This window comes from Prosopis cineraria, unplaced genomic scaffold, assembly GCF_029017545.1.
Source record: "Prosopis cineraria cultivar Desert tree isolate PC_DT_omini unplaced genomic scaffold, ASM2901754v1 PC5, whole genome shotgun sequence".
Taxonomy (NCBI): Eukaryota; Viridiplantae; Streptophyta; class Magnoliopsida; order Fabales; family Fabaceae; genus Prosopis; species Prosopis cineraria.
This window is the reverse complement of record NW_026555336.1, coordinates 1912678-1931817: the sequence shown is the minus strand read 5'-3', so window position 1 is coordinate 1931817 and position 19140 is coordinate 1912678. Positions and strand designations below refer to the sequence as shown.

At 31.9% G+C, this 19140-nt stretch overlaps 2 protein-coding genes across 2 annotated transcripts; one reads left to right on the top strand and one right to left on the bottom strand.

The window, feature by feature from the left end:
* Window positions 1–4396: 4396 nt before the first annotated feature.
* On the top strand, window positions 4397–6382 carry LOC129312172 (homeobox-leucine zipper protein ATHB-40-like). The gene is made up of 3 exons (XM_054954794.1): window positions 4397–4536; window positions 4649–4950; window positions 5973–6382. The coding sequence occupies exons 1-3, from the start codon at window positions 4446–4448 to the stop codon at window positions 6213–6215; spliced, it is 636 nt and encodes a 211-aa protein (XP_054810769.1). The 5' UTR covers window positions 4397–4445; the 3' UTR covers window positions 6216–6382.
* A 5873-nt stretch (window positions 6383–12255) lies between these two features.
* Window positions 12256–14251, bottom strand: LOC129310293 (scarecrow-like protein 15). Its single transcript, XM_054952108.1, has one exon. The coding sequence runs from the start codon at window positions 14045–14047 to the stop codon at window positions 12410–12412; it is 1638 nt and encodes a 545-aa protein (XP_054808083.1). The 5' UTR covers window positions 14048–14251; the 3' UTR covers window positions 12256–12409.
* Window positions 14252–19140: the final 4889 nt, after the last annotated feature.

The window sequence follows — 19140 nt, the reverse complement described above, 5'->3', positions numbered from 1 at the left end:
TCTATATAAGAAAATTTACTTTATCAAATAAATCTGCCATTTTTTAATTTAAAAAGTAACTAACAATATGCAACAATCAATATAAAAGTCATACTATTTAAAGGAGTTCAAAATCAATCCAAACCAATCATAAGAAATCAAATCAACCTGAATTGAGATGAACCGGTCAAAACTAATCATAAATGAGGTTTATTTTCATTTTTCTTTTGATAAAACTAATTGATTTGATTTGGTTTAGGCTTTTGCTTCTAAAAACTTGAACCAAACTGAACCAAATTTATTATATTTATTATATATATATTTTATAAAATTTTTAAGGTTTTTTTTTTCTTTTTTCAAGTTTTGTTATTTGTAAATCATTAGCAAAAATAAGTTACAATTAGCTAAATATTATTCATCATTTATTTAAGATAATTTTTTAATTTTATAATCAAGTGTTTTAAAGACAATACATTAATTTTTAATAGTTGAATATGCTAATTAATAGTTAAAAAATATATTCTTTTGTACTCAAGAGATTTTTTATTAGAAATAATAATTAATATTTAAAAATTATCAATGAACATCAATATATTTGATGATTATGAATAATGTCTCATTAAAAAAGTTCCAACTTAATTAAGACCTAAACCAAACCAATCAAAAATCGAACCAAATTGATTAAAGAAAAAAACTGAATAGGTTTCATACTGTAGTGAATCGATTGGTTCGGTTTGATTTGTTTTTAAACTGAACATGTGAACATCCTTAATACTATTTGTATTTAGGAGTGATGCTAAAATATGTCTAGTTTTATATTATATAGCAAAATAAGTATTACTTAATATAAAATAACTATACTTATGTCTTTTTGGAAAATTTCTTTGAAAAAATGACAATAAAATCCATTTGTAATATATAAATGATAATTTATTTTCTCAAAATGTCATAATTTTCTTGAAGTCCTTTAGAATTTTTTTGTCATTAATGAATTTATATAAATTATCAAATCTTCCTTGTTGAAAATAAATAATTCATAAATTTTATTTAAATATTCACAACACTTTTTCTTATATTTATAACAATATAACAGTAAATAAAAAATTTGATATATGAAATTATAATTTGTTGTTGCATTGTTGTAAATATAAGAATAAAAGTTGGGAATATTTAAACAAAACTTGTGAATCATTTATTTTGAACAACGATAATTTGATAATTTATATAAATTCATTAATAATAAAAAAGTCTCTAGAGACTTCAAGAAAATTATTACATTTCAATAGATTAAATTATTGTTTATATATTTTAGAGGAATTTTGTTATCATTTTTTCAATTTTTTTGAAGTATTAAAGGAAAATTGATTATATATTTCCATGTCTGATCTCCAACAATAAAGTGACTAATTTACTTCAATTTTTTTTTGAATACAAGGCCATGATAAAAATATCATGCAAATAGATCAAGGTCAGGTTATATCAGAAGACATAATGCTTCTATAATCTATTAGGACATCATTAAATAGAATAGTTTCAAAGTGTTCGCTAGAGACTTTATGGGCTAGAAGATCAGTACAGTAGTTTACTTTTTTGTGAACGTATTTTAGAGTGACCTCCCAACTCCTCATAACGAAATTTCTAATGCTTTTAATAATTTCTGAAAATAAATGATTCTGAATTAAAAATCATTAATGAAGGATATGACTTTCATGAAGCTAGTATAAACGTTGATTTTTGAAATCTTTACATTTCAACGGATGTTTAACCTTCTAGAATTTCCATAGTTAGTGCTTAGTGGTTAAAACTATTTCCATCCTCAGGGGCCCATATGTTCACGAAGACATTGGGACGTACACAGGGAGGTAGGTGCGAAGCTAAACAGCCACTCACTCATCTCGAGCCACGCATGCCTATACAGCTAATATATGCGAAGTATCTGGATTGGCAGCTTTACATGCAAGGCACCAATACTTAATACTTTACTCCGCCCAAAAAAATAAATAAATAAATAAAAAGCATTACTACTGCCTCTCACAGAATGACTCCTCTAGACAAAAATTCGTTTCATTTTCTTTTTGTCTTATAAATTCAATTCAACATTTATATACATTTTTCTACAACATTCCTTTATTTACTTCAACATTTTTAAAAATTTTACTAAGCTTTATGGACAAATTTAGCAATAAAGCCAATATTTTTATATACTTCTTTCATTAAAAAATGAAAGATATTTTATAAAAAATTAAATGTTAAAAAATATAAAGTATTTTTAATTTTTTGAGGTATAATTATTGCTTTTTTAAAAGTGTCACTGTTGATAATGACTTTATATTTATTGTATGATGTTTAATAGAGGTAAATATAAAAAAATAAAATTAAATTGAAAGTAGGCAACTACTTTATTGAAGGGTAAAATTTAATTAAAAATGCCTTACATTTTTTAATGGAGAGAGTATTAATGATATTTTTATTTTGTGTTCAGATGCCTTAAAAACCCCCTGAGACAAAGGGATTAGCTTACCATACTTCACTACCCCGTCTATTTAAATATTTAAGACATTTTTTTAGAGGTTATATATTAAAAAATATAAGACATTTATAATATTTTAAGAGGTAATCACTACATTTTTTTCAAATACTTATAATGAATAAATTACTTTGTATTTATTTTAAAGTAAAATATTTTATTAAATAGAAATAAATATAAAAATAATATTAATTTAAAAATAAATAAATATTTTATTAATAATAAGATTTGATTAAAAATATATTTTTTAAATTGAAAAAATATTACTGTATCCTTTCATCCCAAAAAAAAAAAAAAATTACCTATCCAGTGGCACGCCATTACCATTCGTAACACACTCTCCTAACCCTAACCCAACGATTTTCCTTTTCCACCCCGGCCAGGTGTCAGCTTTGGGATCCCCAACCCCTATCCTTTCTCTTACAACTAAACTTCATTTATTCACCATCCACCATCACTTGATTTCCTTACATGTATCGCTTCAAATGTCTTTTCCATCTTTCGAAAAATATTGACTTTCTTCCCAATAATATATTCAAAACAATATAAAACTCTCCATTGACTTGTGCATGATTCACGACTTGGCACCATTTCAAATATGCCTCGTTAACTTTGCGTACGTTTATCTTGCAACATTACTCAATTTTTTGTTAATACCTCCTAAATATTAAATTATAAAATATTTTTAAATGAAATCTCACTTATCAATAAACTTTATTAAATATACTTAACAATTTTAATTTTTTTAAAATAAAATTATAAACTTATAAAAATACCCTTCATTTAATAATCTTAAATCTATACCTAATTAATATGAAAATAGATAGAGAAAAAATAATATTAAAATTAATTTATTTAATGAAACCTTAATCTTTTTAAAATTTTTTATACTTTAAGATGATAAATTTATCTTAAAAGTGTCTTATAATTTAAAATGGAGGGAGTATTATTTAATTGCCTCACAGGTCCTTATTTCAAGCCACTAAATTTATTACTTCTCTAATCCTATTTATAAATCACTCCAAACATATTTTATTAGTACAAAAAAAATTAAAACTTATTAACTCTATCTTAAAATTTAATAAGTTATCAATGTTGTCCCTATTAAATATACACACTTTAATAACATATTTTCTCTCTTCAACATTCAATGGACAATAAAAAATTATAATAAAAATTTAATGACGTGACATATAAATAGGATTACAATTTTTTTCTTTCTCTATTATATAAATAAGACCTGAGGGAGTATATAATTATACGTTGTACCTTTGGCAGGCCTTGATTATTTGGACGTTTATATATATATAGCCTGCAATTATAATTCACAATTTTTGTTCATCATGCTCATGTCCTCGGGCTCATTTTGTTGCTAGATGATATAGTTAATGTTTTTAAAGATGATATTAAACAACATAAATAATTTAACCATCTCTTTTTGATTGATTTTCATGATATGGTTTGAGGTGATTTATATATAGAATTGGAAAAAGTACATGACCACCTATCAGGATGTATTTTAAAAAAATTTCAAAATAAGAAAAGAATAATAATTTTTTTAATTAATTATTCGTGAGTTGTGAATGTTATATGTTACATATGGACATTGTCTACATTGTACAATGCTATATTCTACCGGCGACATCTCTTATCCTACATCGTGTATTTAAAATGACCGTACACTTTGTAATTTTTTTCCCTTGCTTAGTGCACGCACCTGTACCTGCACCATGTGATCAAGATCGAAAGACGACATAATGGCAGTGTTATGAAAATTTCAACATAATTGAAGGGCGAAATGGTAAGAAAAGAGACTGAGTCCCAGATAAGAGACACACCATTTTCTCTATAAATAAGTTCCAAAACCCATCTCCCCAGGAGAACATATCAGTCAACACTGATCTTCGGAGGGAGAAGGTGACACCCAACACCATTAATTATGAATAGTCAGCATCCTAGTGAAGCTCATATGGCCCTCTTCTCTCACCTATGCCCAGCTGGTTCATACACTCAAATCATCCCTCAACAAGGTTAATTACCGGCTCTTCTTGTTAACGTTTTGCTTTTTTTTTTTTTTTTTTGCATCCATCAGTACAATAGCGTTGTTTATGTTTGATGTTGTTGTCTGATATATATGTTCAGGGGAAGCGAAACGAAGACGACGTCGTAAGAAGGAGAAAAACCAAGCTGTGGGTACCAAGAAGAGGAAGCTAAGCGAAGAGCAAGCGAGTTTTCTGGAGCTAAACTTCGGGAACGAACATAAATTAGAGTCGGAGAGAAAGGACAGGCTGGCATCGGAGCTTGGCCTGGATCCTCGTCAAGTGGCCGTGTGGTTTCAAAACAGAAGGGCTCGTTGGAAGAATCAGAAGTTGGAGGAAGCCTACTCCAACCTCAAGAAACTCCACGAAACCACCCTCCTCGAGAAAGCCCACCTTGAAACTGAGGTACGCATGTTTTTTTGTTTTAATCTACTTCTCAACTTGATTCGATTAACATGCTCTGGATTCTGAGTTAATCAGTATATGAGGTAATGTTTAAGGTATTGCTTTAGAAAAAGAATCACGAGTTAAAGCACTCTGGCGGTACTCTTTCCTTGAAAAAAAAATAATAATAATAAAGAATAACAAAAAACGAGAAAGAGATAGTGCGCTGTCTGTAAACTGTATAGTCCAAAAGTGAGACGTTTAATTTTTTTTTATTGGTCTTCCTTTTATCCAATCAGAGGCAACGGAGAGAGCCATTTACTTTCTCACGTTTTATTATACTTTAGTACCTGAAATCTTGATGGATAACTATGATTGATGTCGCTCTTGCACACCTTGAGCTTGAGTTCATAAAGGGCAGAATTGAACCAAAAAGAAAAACAAGGAATTGGATAACCAACCCTACTGAGATAGAGTCCGGTAACGGTGTTAAAATTTCATGATACAGCTCATGCTTGAAAGGATCCGTGAATACTTGATCCGGATTAGTTCAGACAGATACTGTTAAATCCATTCATCTTGATGTAGGTCAGGTCTAAAAACAACGAGTGTCCAATCAAATTTTTTTTAAAAAAATGACCCCACTGTATATGAACGTGGATGAGCTCTGGGCTCGAAGAAAGCCTAGTCGCCTTGTTCGGTTGTTTGCCATTAAAAATGGCACAAAAAGATAGGGGGACAGTTTTTTTTAAAAGGATAGTTTGATGAGGAACAGCATACTGCCACCTTACCAGGCAGCAAAATGCACTGTGTTTTAATCATAGAAAATCCGTACAACGTTAAAGTGGCACAGTTTGGGCTTTCCTCAGGCCCAGTTAATTCTGAGGCACTTGGCAGGCGACACTTGTCACCCACTCGCATATATCCCAAAGTGAGGGGATAATTGGCCTTGCATGTTAACCGCAGATGATGGAATTTACGTGTGTACCCTTGCCTTTGGCCTCTGTACTTTTGACTGAACTTTTAGGCTTGAATAATGCCAGGTGTCGAAGCTGAAAGAGCAGCTTTCAGGAGCAGAGAAGGAGATCCAGAGGCTGTTGGAGCGAGGCGAGAGATCAGTGTCAAACGAAACCGCGAATAGCCCGAGTTCAACGCACACAATGGAAGCTATGGACCCACTGTTTTTGGGGGAATTCGGAGTCGAATGTTTTGATGACGATGATTTCTTGTTATACCCAACAGATTATTACATGAATTGCTTGGAATGGCTCAGTTTGTACATGTGAAACGCAAAGAATTTGTAGCTTGTAGCTCTTATATATGTGGTTACTGATAATCAATGATCCATTATATCTAAATGTAACTGCCTCGCCAAGTGGCATAGTTAGTTAGTGTATTGTATGTGCTTGACTATGATTTGGGATAATGTAAAATTATGAATTGCCTTTTTTAACTCCAAGTTGCACTTTTTTGTGTGGGCCCCCGAATGTCATGTCAATATATAAAATATCAAAAAGTATATGAAAATGAATTATTCACAAACTATGATGAACAATACTAATTAGACTATGTGCAAATGAACTTTGCCCTAACTTTTATTCATATATATTGAAAGAACAAGTAAACGAAAACAACTAGATATCAGAGCTAAGCTGGACGTTTTCCTTAATTTAACTCACTTATATAGATCCATACTTTTTCACCAATTTCTTTAGGGTGAACAAGGGCACATAAATCAAAAGTTCAAATGTTAAACATTATAACCATCAACCACCCTGATCTCTTCTGTTTTTTTTTTTTTTGGGGGGGGGGGGGTGGGGGCGCTCGGGGTGCAATGTATAGTCTAAGAGATTCTGGACTATGACATCCGTAAAGGAATAGTCCTTTTTCTTCTTTTTTTAAAATGCAACAACAAAAGTCTTGTTGAGTTTGCTTTCATCTGTCTTGCCATATTTACACACACACACACACATGCAAACGACGTGTCCTTCTTATGTGAAGCTATCACGCTCTCTCCCCCTCCCCCTCCCCCCTTCCCTCTCTCATATATGATATTGCCTTAAGTAGATAAGATCCAATCATTTTTCACACAAATATAAAGTTACTATTTGAGATAATGCTTCATCATTCGTAATTAGCAGGGAGGCATAGAGAATAACATACATTTAATATTATGGGAGGTGATTAAAGTGCTTGAAGCCGCCTTGAACGTTGACAAAAAGATAGCTAGGATTAAATAATTAGCAGCTGCTGGTTAGAAGTTTAACTCACTTATTCATGAGTTTTGTGTTGATACTTGATGGTATTGCTGTGGTACATAAAATTACGCGAAAAAAATGTGTACTTTTTAATCTCTAGAGTTGTAGTCAACTTACATCAAGATATCTCGTAATTTTTTCAAGGAACCAATCTCCAAAGTTACAGTTAACTTTGGTTAAAATCTTTAGTGTTACTATGAATCCTTACCATATCAGTGACACATTATTGCCACATAACATGTCATTTCCAGGGACTGTAACCATGACTAATTGTCGTTTTAGGGATTGATCATTGTTTAGTTCAAAAACTATATATATGTTAAACTAATTTACCATTAATAAAAATAAAAATCAGCTAATAAAAATTAAAATTAATCCTGCCAAAAGCTAATAATAAAGAGTATGCCGTGTGTCTTGCATTAAATAATTGACTCTCCATTTAAGTGAATTATTGTTTTTTTTGCCAGTGTTTTAAAATAACTATTGAGTATGTGAATAAATTGGTTTCTCAGTTTCACAGGTATCATTACAAAAAATGCAGACTTTTGGCAGCAACTAGTCTAAAAGTCACCGGTAAAAGTTTTTAGCAGTGATTTTTCGCCACCAAAATGTCATCACTATAGCAACTGTCACGAATAGTTTTTTGCGGCGATAATATAAAGTAGACCTTTAACAGTGACAAAGGTAATACAATCATTACAAAAAATTGACTTCTTGTTCTTATGAAACGACAAAAAGTCATCGCAATGTTATCGTGAGAACTCTTGTTACTAATTCTATCTGTGGTGACAATACAAACTGCTGCTAAAAACATTCAATTAGCAGAAAATTTGTCACTACTAAAAGTTGGGAATCGACAATGACAAATATCACCGTAGGAACTACACAGGCCACAGAATGTTGAGTATTAGCAGTGACTTTTGTCATAGTAGAAACTACCAATTCTCAATAGCAATTTTTTTTGTTGCCATTGAAAAGTAATGCTAGTTCGCCATGTCACCCTCCTACTCCCATATAGTGCCACATCACGTGCCACATATCACCTATGTTACCCTCCATATGACAACATGTCGTTCTCCACTTGTTGCCCCCATCTTGCATCATGTGTTATTATGTTATCAATTTATATTTTCATTTTACAAATTGCTCATTTAAGTTTTGAACACATGACCTCTTCCTTTTGTGTCTTACTATTTTGCGCTGAGCTGGAATAAATCCACAACTTATTATCGCATAACTAAACATATATTATTAATCTAAAAAAACGTACATATATCTTAAATATTAAATATTATAAAATATTATTATTATTATCATTAAATACTTCAATTTAATTATTTTAATTTATTAAAATTAAAAATTATATTATTTATTTTGTCTAAAATAAACTACAAATATAATTGATACAATAGCATTTTTATTATTTATTTTAATATTCATATTTATAATTATAATATAAAAATATCTAAGAATAAATAATAAAAATATAGATGACTATACATTAGACTATAATTATTTATTTTTCAAGCTAGTTTTATTTAAAATTTTATTTTTACTTTTAATTAAGAATAACTCTTAAGTAATGTAATTGGCTTGTTTTTACATTATATTTTAATTTTTTAATTAGTTTCATTTTTAAATTATAATTCTATAAGAAAATTATATACTATATTATCTATTTTTTTATATTTATGTTGTAAGATAACATCAAACAAAAAAAAAATCATATAGCATCACATATATAGATATATTTCATATATTGTAAAAGTTAAAAGTAGAATTTCAAAATATCTTATTTCTTTTCTTTTCATCTTCCTCTTCTTTATCATTGGCCATCAAATTAGGAACATCTAAACTAGTATCAAACTTTAAAATTACCAATATTAAATGTAAAGTTTGAATTAAAAAAATAGATTAGATAAAATATCATTTTGTGAATGAATAAATTTAACTATCACATATTTAATTATTATAAACAAGTAGTATTATTGTTTAAAATATCAATTTAATCATAAAATATTTAAAAATAAAGACTCATCATCACATTATATGCATTTCAAATTAAAATGTCAAACATTACGTTTTTGAACGAATTTATCACCAAACTGGCCTCAATAGTTGAATCGAATCAAACCAAACATTACTAGGTAACAAATTGACATAAAATAATACGGTTTGACTCAATACTTTAATCCAAATCATTAGCATTAAATAATACCTTAACCTTATTTTAAAATAATTTTATTATTTTAAAGTTATAATTTAACCATAAAATGTATTGAATGAAAACTTTTTATGTTATTGTATATATTCATTATAAAATTACAATAATATAACAAAATTAATGCCTTAAAATGTTAAATATTAGATTAAAAAATAAAAAATTATAATGATAATACAAAAATTAAACTTTTAAAGGTGACTCAAAAAAGTCACTACTAATTGTGAACTTTTCGCAGTGACATAAAACTTAAACTTTTGGTAGTGACTTGCACTTGTCATTGTTGACAGTTTGACAATCAATGGCAACTATATTATCTTAATGTCAATAACAAGTAAAACAGTGAAAATAACCATCAATGTTTTATTTAAAAGCATAACTATATTTTGATAAATTATTTTATATGAATGAAAGGGACTATAAATAATTATTTTTCGTCAAAAGAAAGACTGAGATGATAACAACATGAGAATACAATCATTAGGGGCATAAGCATGCACTTTGAATCCCCTCCCCTATCTTTGTTAAATTTTAGTGCACATATTTTTTTTAAAATATAATTAATATATTAATTTTTTAAAAAATATTATTCATTAAAATATTTTGATCATCAATTTGGTCTTGAATTGTTTAAACAATTAGAAAAATTGAAAAAAATTATTATGAAAATAATTTTGTAGATAAAAAACGGAGAGGGTACGTGATAATAATTATCCAAAGCGGGACCAAATGCGAAAATATTGCACCGAGAGAGTTCAACATCGTTTCATTTGTTTGGGCTGATAGTGGAGCGAAACATTGAAATTTTGGATCATATAAGAAGGAAGGAAGAAGTCTGGGCCTATCAGTAATATCGGAACAATGCTATATTGGGTCCACGAAAAACTGTTGTTTCTCAATTAGTTTTTGGTCCAGCAATCTGATTTCTTCCCGTTAAAGTCCCTAGTCTCATGCAACGTCATTAACTATCTAAAGTCCCTTGAAATCATGAAAATACGATGCAAATCCTATGGCCCTCAATTGTAAATAAGTGTTGGAAAAAACTTATTTTGACAAGTAATTCCAAAAAGCTGATAAGCTTTTTCTAACACAACTCTTATATGTTTAGCTTAAATTTTTTAAACTTTCCCGTACTATTCACAGCTTTTTTATGTTTAGCCTGATTAAGCTCACTTTTTTTTAATACAAAACAAACTGGCACTTCGAATCCATGCATAGCGGGGGCTCTGTAATTGTACATTAACCAACAAACTATATCTTTTTTGATCAAAACTCTTGTTCCCTTATTTCTGAAACCTTGCTGTGATTAAAATTCAATAGCATATGACAGGAGAGAGAATTTTTTTTTTTTTTAAAGAAAGTACTTGTAGATTACTTGCCAACGAGATTCTTATATCGTGGAAGGGGAATTAGAATCTCCATCCTTGCAAGATATGGATTGTGTCATTGCCAATTTGCTGGACCAACAATAATTCTGTTACATTATTATTTATTTCTACGTACATGAAATCTGGTAACTTTGTGTGGCTAATTTTGCGTATATTTCAGTTTGCCTTGCTTGAAGAGATTCGGTAGACTGAGTTTTTATTTTTCAACACATGAAAAGCAGTCATTCCCCCCCCCCCCCCAAAAAAAAAAAAAACCCAATGAAAACTCTCTCTGCCAGCTTTTCATCATCATGGCAAAGTTTTCTTAGGACACTCATGCAGTCGATGACAATTCTCCGTCTAGATTCAGATGCATGGTCCTAATATCTTGGTACATCTTTTAGCCTGGCTTCTGGTCAAACAGCTGTCTCTCTTTCTCACACAATTTTTTCTTTGTTTTACAATCTTTTTATCAAAATATAGCTTAAAACCATCTTGCAAAACTCTCCTCTAATCTGTATATTCTTAATCTGTCTTCTAATTATGTATAAGATGCAAGACTTAAATAGGTGGATGCTAGAAGCGCTTTTGGTTGTGTTCAATATAATTCGCTGTAATTGTAGGCGGGTATTATAAGCCATTGAATCTCAACAATTTAAAAGGTATAAACACAGAAGAACTTGAAGAAACAATTGTATAGCTGAAGGGTTCATGCTCAATTATATATGAAATAATGCGCCTGGGATACTGAGGAAGATGCTCGTGATGTTTGACAGGATATCTTTTACCCATGCGGATCTTGAATGTGTGATCATGTCGCTGCAAAAGAATGGAAGACGATCCAAGATAATGCTTCTATTCCATATGCACTGAATATGCCTTTATTCATGAGCTCTCATTTTCTGCTTAATTTCTTTAATTCATAACTTTTCTAAAAAAGTTAAAGCAACATTCCATTGGAAAACCAGCAACCCCAGTTTATCACGCTTCATTCAACTAAGACGACGAGGGCCAGCCACGTGCCACGCATCTACGAATTTCGTTTGCTCGATCATGATCTCTAACCGTTGCTAGGATGTTCATCTTGGATGCTTGAGAGTGCTCATTAGGGTAATAAAATCTGAATCATCTAAATTTTAATTTAAATGATTCAAATTTAAGATATTATTTTATATTTATTAACATAAAAATTTATAAAATTAAAAAGTTAATAAATCTTTATTTTTCAAGTGTACTCCATACAGTTTAGATTTGTAATTTTTAAATTGTTGATAAAAAAATTTATTAATTTTTTTTATAAATGTTTATTTTAATAAATATAAAATAATACATTAAACCTAGATCATTTAAATTTTTGAATAGTTCAGATTTCATCAGTCTGAAAAACACTATGGTGCTCTTCAGGGTGGCAAGCACCCAAGGTAAATCTGACTTTTCTAACTCAACTTCTGCTATCCAAACAATTAAAAAAAGCTGAGGATTAAATACAAGTTATATATGTTTATGTACTTTTCAAGGTTTGTTTTCACCATGGAAAAATTATTCACCCCCACAATTGATTTCCATAACCTAATTAGTAACTAATACTTGATAAAACTAGTGCCGTTTAACCTTGTGAAGCTATCACATATGTTCTAACACCGCCATGCTGATGTGGCAACCATTGCCCGCTCGTGCCAGCAGAGCACCAGCTCAGCCTGCCTTTTTGCCACATGGAACCCTCGAATCTGAACTTTGGCCAGCAAGCACTCGGCCTGGAAATCAGCGAACTGGCTCAACTGCACCGGTCTCATTCCGGCCCCGTAAAACACCTCCCTCCATGGCGATACCATCCTTCCGGCTCCTTCCACCGCCGCCATGATCTGCGGACGCAGCAGAAACATCTCGATTCTTCTAACCCAATCGCCTCCTCCCCCCACCGCCGTTGACGCATCCAGCGACTCCAACATCATTGAGTAGAACTCGAGGCTGTTCACCACCCCCCGGCGAAACGACGTCGTTGCAGACGCCTCCGTCCACCCTTCACCATCTACAAATACAACCACGCTGGGGGAAATCCTTCGAACGTCAGACAAAAACGCCGCCATGTTGTTAGTTGAACCTAGACGGCGGAATATGGTGGGAGATAGTAGAACGGCCGACTTCTCTCCGTCCATGAACTTAACGGCCTTGAACGACATGGTCTCGAAGGTTCGCAGGGGTACAAACTCGATTTGGACCCGGATTCGGAGCTCGAGAGCAAACTGGTTCAGGTTCTCTCGTATCAACTTGCACTCGGCTGCGTATTCTTCCGGCACCAGGGCTGTGATTCGGAGCATGGGCGCGTTGATTTTACACGACTCGGCCTTCTCGGCGATCTCCTTCATCAGCGAAGCGTACTGAATTCCTAGACCGATGTCGAAGTCGATGATGTGAACAAAGGAAGAACCGTGAAGAGCTTCGAGGAGTGCTTGGTTGGTGGTGAAGATGGAGAACATGGGTATTGGGGAGATTCCAGAAAACGCCTTGAAGGTTTTGATGCTCTGCACGATTTCCAAAAGCGAGGAAACACGTGGAGTACGGTTTAACCCGGAGAGAAGAGATTGGAGGGCTTCTTTGAAATAAAACGCGGCTCTCTGGAGAGGCTTTCCGACGGGAGATCGTAGCCTCTGATTAAGCCGTTCCAGTATAGCCTGGGCGAGTTGAAGCTGGTTGGAGTCAAAGCAATCGGCCGCACGGATAAGCACTTCGATCAAATCAAAACCGTTATTGCTCCAATTGCCGTTAGGGTTGTACTCATAAACCAAATGATCCAAACCGTTAACGGTATATCCCAGATTCTGATTGGAGTAAATATCCGAGAGGCTGAAATCCTCAGAAGAATGATCGAAAAGTGGCGGGTCCTGTGAAGGAGGGAACTCAGGGAGAATGGGCACCTGAGGGTCACATGGATTTGGCAGAGGAATACTCTTCAAAGAGCTGTCATGCAAATCCAAGTCCTTCATAATGGAATCCCAATCCAGACTGTGAAACGCATGCTCGTCCACCTCCACGGAGTCCTCCGGCGGCTTCGACACGGACTCAATAACGGTGGAGTGATCCTTGGGAGGGCTAGGGCTCCGGCAGAGCTCGAGAACGGAGGTGGGCTCGTAGCACAAGGCAGGACTGATATGGGAAGGGCTACTGAGAGAAATATTTAGGGCGGTGTTGGTGGCCGCGGAGACGGCGGCGGTGTTGTTAGAGAGAGTGGGTTTCAGGGTGGCTTGGGGTGGTGAAGAAACGGGAACTCTCATCGCTAAGCGAATAAGCAAGGAAGGATATTGAAGGAGGGGCTAAGAAAAGAAGATATACCTATATGCTTCTAAATAGAGACGTTGTTGGAGTGGTTTTGGGAGCGAAAGTGAGATGGGAAGAGGAGGCTTTTGGGTGTGGTGGTGATGATGATGATGATGATGATCATATGGTGGTGCATGGTGGGGGCTGTTTTCTCTCTTTATCTTTGAGTTAGTGCACGTAAAAGGGAGTGTGGGGGCACATATCTGTGGGGCTTGCCGTGTGTGGGATCAATTAATAGTGTCAATGTAATGTATGACATGACCATGAATGCACGTTGTTCTCCATAATCAACTTGTGTGCGCCAGACACAACTCTTTCTATCTCCATGAAGCTTCAAGATGAAGCTCTAAAGCTATTGCCCCTCCACCTGTCGTCTTTTTGTTTGTTTTTTCTTTCTTTTTTTTTTTTCCTTCTTCAAATCAAACCTTTTTCTGAAATGATCGACAACTCCTAATTAAGTATAGGTCCTGTTACTCTGTTCTATTATCAAATCAAGTCTTTGGTAAATGTGCATCAAATTCTTCGATAGTACCAAATATTCATATTTAAAATTCTAAATTATATTGTTTATTGAAAAAAAAACTAATTAGTAATATATAATCGAACTTTTCGTTGAACTCGCACATGAAGAGGTTTTCTCTAGTATATTCATATCATATTGGTTACCCATGATCGAATTGTACAAAGCGCTTCATCTTGACTGCTATTTGGGTCTTTCATGAATCATTCAAATTAAAGATTCAGTATTATATATACTTATATCATTACAAGGGGAATGAAAACATCTTTGGGCTCTTCTGCAGGTTAATGGAGAGGAATGTAATAAAATGGAATGATTTATAGAAGAAAATGAACTAAAATAAACTTGTAGAATGGTAGAGATATGGAGGAGACAGAAAAATTAAAACTATGGGGCGATATAGAGGGGCAGGAATGTGATTTCCATAAATAAAGTTATCAATTCATATTCCCACCTTTCCATCTCACTCCAAGATTTTCGCCCTCTCTAAAATTTTTATCTTCGTATCAATACACAACTTTATTTTAGTCTATTTTGTTTTCTATTAACACTCCTTTTCCTTTCCATTCTATTCCGATAACTGAATAGGCCTTTTAGGAATAGCTAGTCACAGCCTACGTAGGAAAGAACAAATGATTGTTAGGAACGAGAAACACACGAGTAAGAGTAAGGAAAAGATTTCATATTTTAATTTAAAATCTCAAAACTTTAATTTATGAGGTTTTTTCCTACTTTATTATATATTAGCATTATGTCCAACTTTATCTATTATGGGGCTTCTTACTTTAACAAATCAAATAGAGAGCTAATTCCTTATAAAAATAATTTATATATTCTAGAGTTTAAAGTTTGTTTTTAGTAAAGTTAGTAAAAATAAGAGAACTACTCATACAAGTTTAGTCTTCATAGCACTTTTTCGTCGTTAAGTAGGCGTTACAAATTAAAGAAACTTTAGGAAATGTGAGTTGGGAAAGGAAAAATGTCAAAGGAGGATAGAATTGTGAAAAGACAAGAGTCAAATAATGAGCGTTAAAGTTGCAGTAGTGAAAATGGACCCACTAAAGGTTCTAAAATGAACCCCAAGGCAAGCGCACTAGCACCCTCCCAGTCCCATCTTTTTTCTTTATACCACAAAAAAGCCTTTGAGAAAGCTCCATTATTAACCACTTTCTATGTTGCCATGCTGCTCCTTTGCCTTCACCTCTCTCACGCTTCTCCAACTTTGCCTCTCATCTCAACTTTGGGTCAAGGATCCATCTAATGTGAAACGTTAAAAATAAAGAAAGGGCTCCAATATTTGTTCACGAATCTCAGCTTTTTTGACTTGCTCGCTATTTTTTTAAAATAAAGTGATCGGTGGTCTTTATGAGCAGTAAAAAAACGGTAGGATTCAGTATCTGTGTAATTGATGATATATATATATTACGTTAGGTTTGCCACTGCATGTTCCATTGAATCATGTCGATTCGTATGAAGAAAGTTTCATTAGCTTTATTCTTTCTGTGGAAATATGCACCCACTCCTGTGGCACTACTTTTATGACATCGATCGTCTTCATTCTACTGTTATAGCTAGCTTTTGTTTTATTTTCCCTCTTGTTTGACATTTTATTTCAACGATTCTTTCAGTTTAAAGCTCAATATCATTTCCGTCCTTTTGAGGGGATCTTTTTTAATAAAACATGGAAAGCAGTTTCATTACATCGTAATTAGCGTTTTTAGATAAATAACATCTTTGACATGAGCCCTTGATTTACATAATTATATATGCAAGAGCTTTACTTTATACACGAGTTTTATTTTTGCCTTTGATGATGAAGAAATGGTCTTCTCAACTGTTTTTTCCCCAACGGTTAATTAGAAAGGAGAAAAATTCCTAAGTTGAGAGATTTGTTTACATAATATAGGTTTGGTTTTCTCCAATGAATCAAATAATTCATGCGCAGGAAATTATTTTATAACTATAGTATGTATATGTGTGTGTGTGTGTGTATATATTACATAGAGCTTAAAATGTGAGTAAGACTTATTTAGAAGTGAATTTCAGAAGGGCCAGGCCAAATTACAATTTATAATTTTATAATTGTTGAGATAGAGATTTATTTTATTAATATATATTATCTATTAAGATTTATTGGGTTGATATTTAAGAAATATTTTAGGAGCTTTTGCACACACAGTCTATATTATAAAATCAAGTAAAAGAAATAGCCTATCATTTCTTACATTTAAAAATGAATTTGTTAATATTTAGATTATAATTAATTTATAAAACTGTCCTTTTTAATATCTTCTTTTTTTAAATACCAGGAAATTCAAAACACAAGAAATCTCTAGAACAAGAGAAACAAATGCGAGGGAGAAGACAAAACTCGACGTGATAGAGATGAATACAAGATAGCAAAGCAGTGTGAGTGAGTCACAGTTACGACGATGAGAGACAAATGCAAAGTGAGATACATCAATGGCACTCGAAAGAATGAAGCACGTCGACTGGAAATGGAGATATAGATTTATGATTTTTTTATTTTATTAGTTTAGGTATTTGATTCTCTATTATAAATTAAGAATTCAAAATTTTTTGTGAACTATATTTGATCTGTTTTAAGCAAATGATTATCTATTTTTTGTATTACTGATTTATAAAACTACATCATTGATATATGACTGTATATTAATTATAAATAAATTTATGTTTAATTGTCTGATTATGTTGATCCATGATAGTATGTCAGTGATATAATTTTATATATCATTGATATATAAGCCATATCAGCAAAAAATTACCAAGTTGTTTATCATTGATATGCAATATTGCATATCAATAATGGAGTTTCCTCTTCTATATCTAATGTCTTCCACATAATATGTGGGAAAATAGAGAGGGAGGGAGAGGAAAAGCTTTATGATGAAGATGATAATCTAGATAAATCAAATAAAAAATTCTAATAAAGAAAAGCACTTTACGAGAGATGGATATGATAATTCAAGAAAATTAAATCAAAAAATATGATGAAAAAAATATTTAGAAATGATAAATCAGAGAGGCACACACAATACAATTTTTGATAATAAAAATAAAAGATCCAGTCAGTTAAAGATTAGTTAAGCCAGATATATTCTGTTTTAATAATAAATTATTTTGAGGATAAAAAGAAAAAACAGATCTAATTGATTTTATGAATGGGCTATATTGTAAAATATTCAAAAACCTCAATCATAATTTATGGGAGTTGGATTTTTTGATGCCATTAAGCTAATTTTGTCAATATTTTATATTCATTAGATATTATTAAGATATTTATTTATTATTATTAGTTTCATTTATATATTGTAAGCATTTCATATCAACAGAGTATAATATTATTCCTAGTCTTTTTTTACTATTTTTTTTCCTAACTTCTTTCTATAATACTAAAGAAACCGTATGAAATTGAGTTTTGAAACTAAGAGCTCATTTTTCTATTTTTAAAAGCTGTTTTTTATTTTTAAAAATAAAAAAAATAAAAAAATTTGTTTGGATAAGTTTTTTTATTTAATTGTTTTTAAAACTGTTTTCCTTTTTAATTTTTAAAAATAAGAAAATAGAAACAACTTTAAATTATTTTTGTGTTTTTTTAAAATACAATACATTTGATGGTTAAAAATTATAGTTACTTTAATAAATTTTTTTTATTAATCATAATCATTAAATGCCTATAACTATCACTATCAGTATATTTTTTAAATTTTAAAATTGTTTTAAAATTAACATAATTAAACAGATTTTCATTTTATTTTATTTTAAAAACACTTTTAAGAACTGCATTAGAAAATAATTTTTAAAAATAAAAAAATTAAAAAAAATCAAACAGGTCCTAAATTACCGCATCTTGAAGTTTGGTTAGTTTGCTACTCCCCCGTTCACACTCGCCTTTTATCGTTTGTGAAGGAGGAATGAAGGATAGTTACGCCTGCGCCATGCAATCGTAAAGTGGAGAATACTCGTGTCGCTCGCTTTGTGGAAGAAGCTCCCATAATTTTCATTTAATATATTATATAACTAAATAAGGGATGACTATATTGGTATTATGATGGTAATATATATATATATATATATTAATCGTATTTGTCATTTCTGAAGAATCACACACATGGATCGTTCACACTTGGAAATGGAAATAACAGAGTATTCTGCGATTCAAGCAGCGAGCATCTTCTTTATTTCATTGCGCCCTTTCTTTAACACGCCTCTATTTAGTAATTGATTAAACCTGAGTGGGGCCCGACTGATGCTTGACGTGGAACCGTGACGTGATTAGTCAGGGCCGACTCTGTGGTGGACCCCACAGGTTGGCTCTCTCTTTAATTTTTGTTTTGTCGGATATATGCATGTATGGAGTTAAATTGATAAAGTTGGCCCCCAAAAAAAAAAAAAAAAAACGCAGCAACAGCGCGTGAAGAACACGTTCGAAGGATGGCTGTCAGAGGAGGAAAATGGAATTTGCTCCAAAGTAGGGAATGGCCAATGGTACGTGGCAGACACACAGAC

Coding starts and splice junctions, on each gene's coding strand:
- LOC129312172 (XM_054954794.1), top strand. CDS start 4,446: ATGAATAGTCAGCATCCTAGTGAAGCTCATATGGCCCTCTTCTCTCAC. Junction 4,537..4,648: donor TCAAATCATCCCTCAACAAG/GTTAATTACCGG, acceptor ATATATGTTCAG/GGGAAGCGAAACGAAGACGA. Junction 4,951..5,972: donor AAGCCCACCTTGAAACTGAG/GTACGCATGTTT, acceptor GAATAATGCCAG/GTGTCGAAGCTGAAAGAGCA.
- LOC129310293 (XM_054952108.1), bottom strand. CDS start 14,047: ATGAGAGTTCCCGTTTCTTCACCACCCCAAGCCACCCTGAAACCCACT.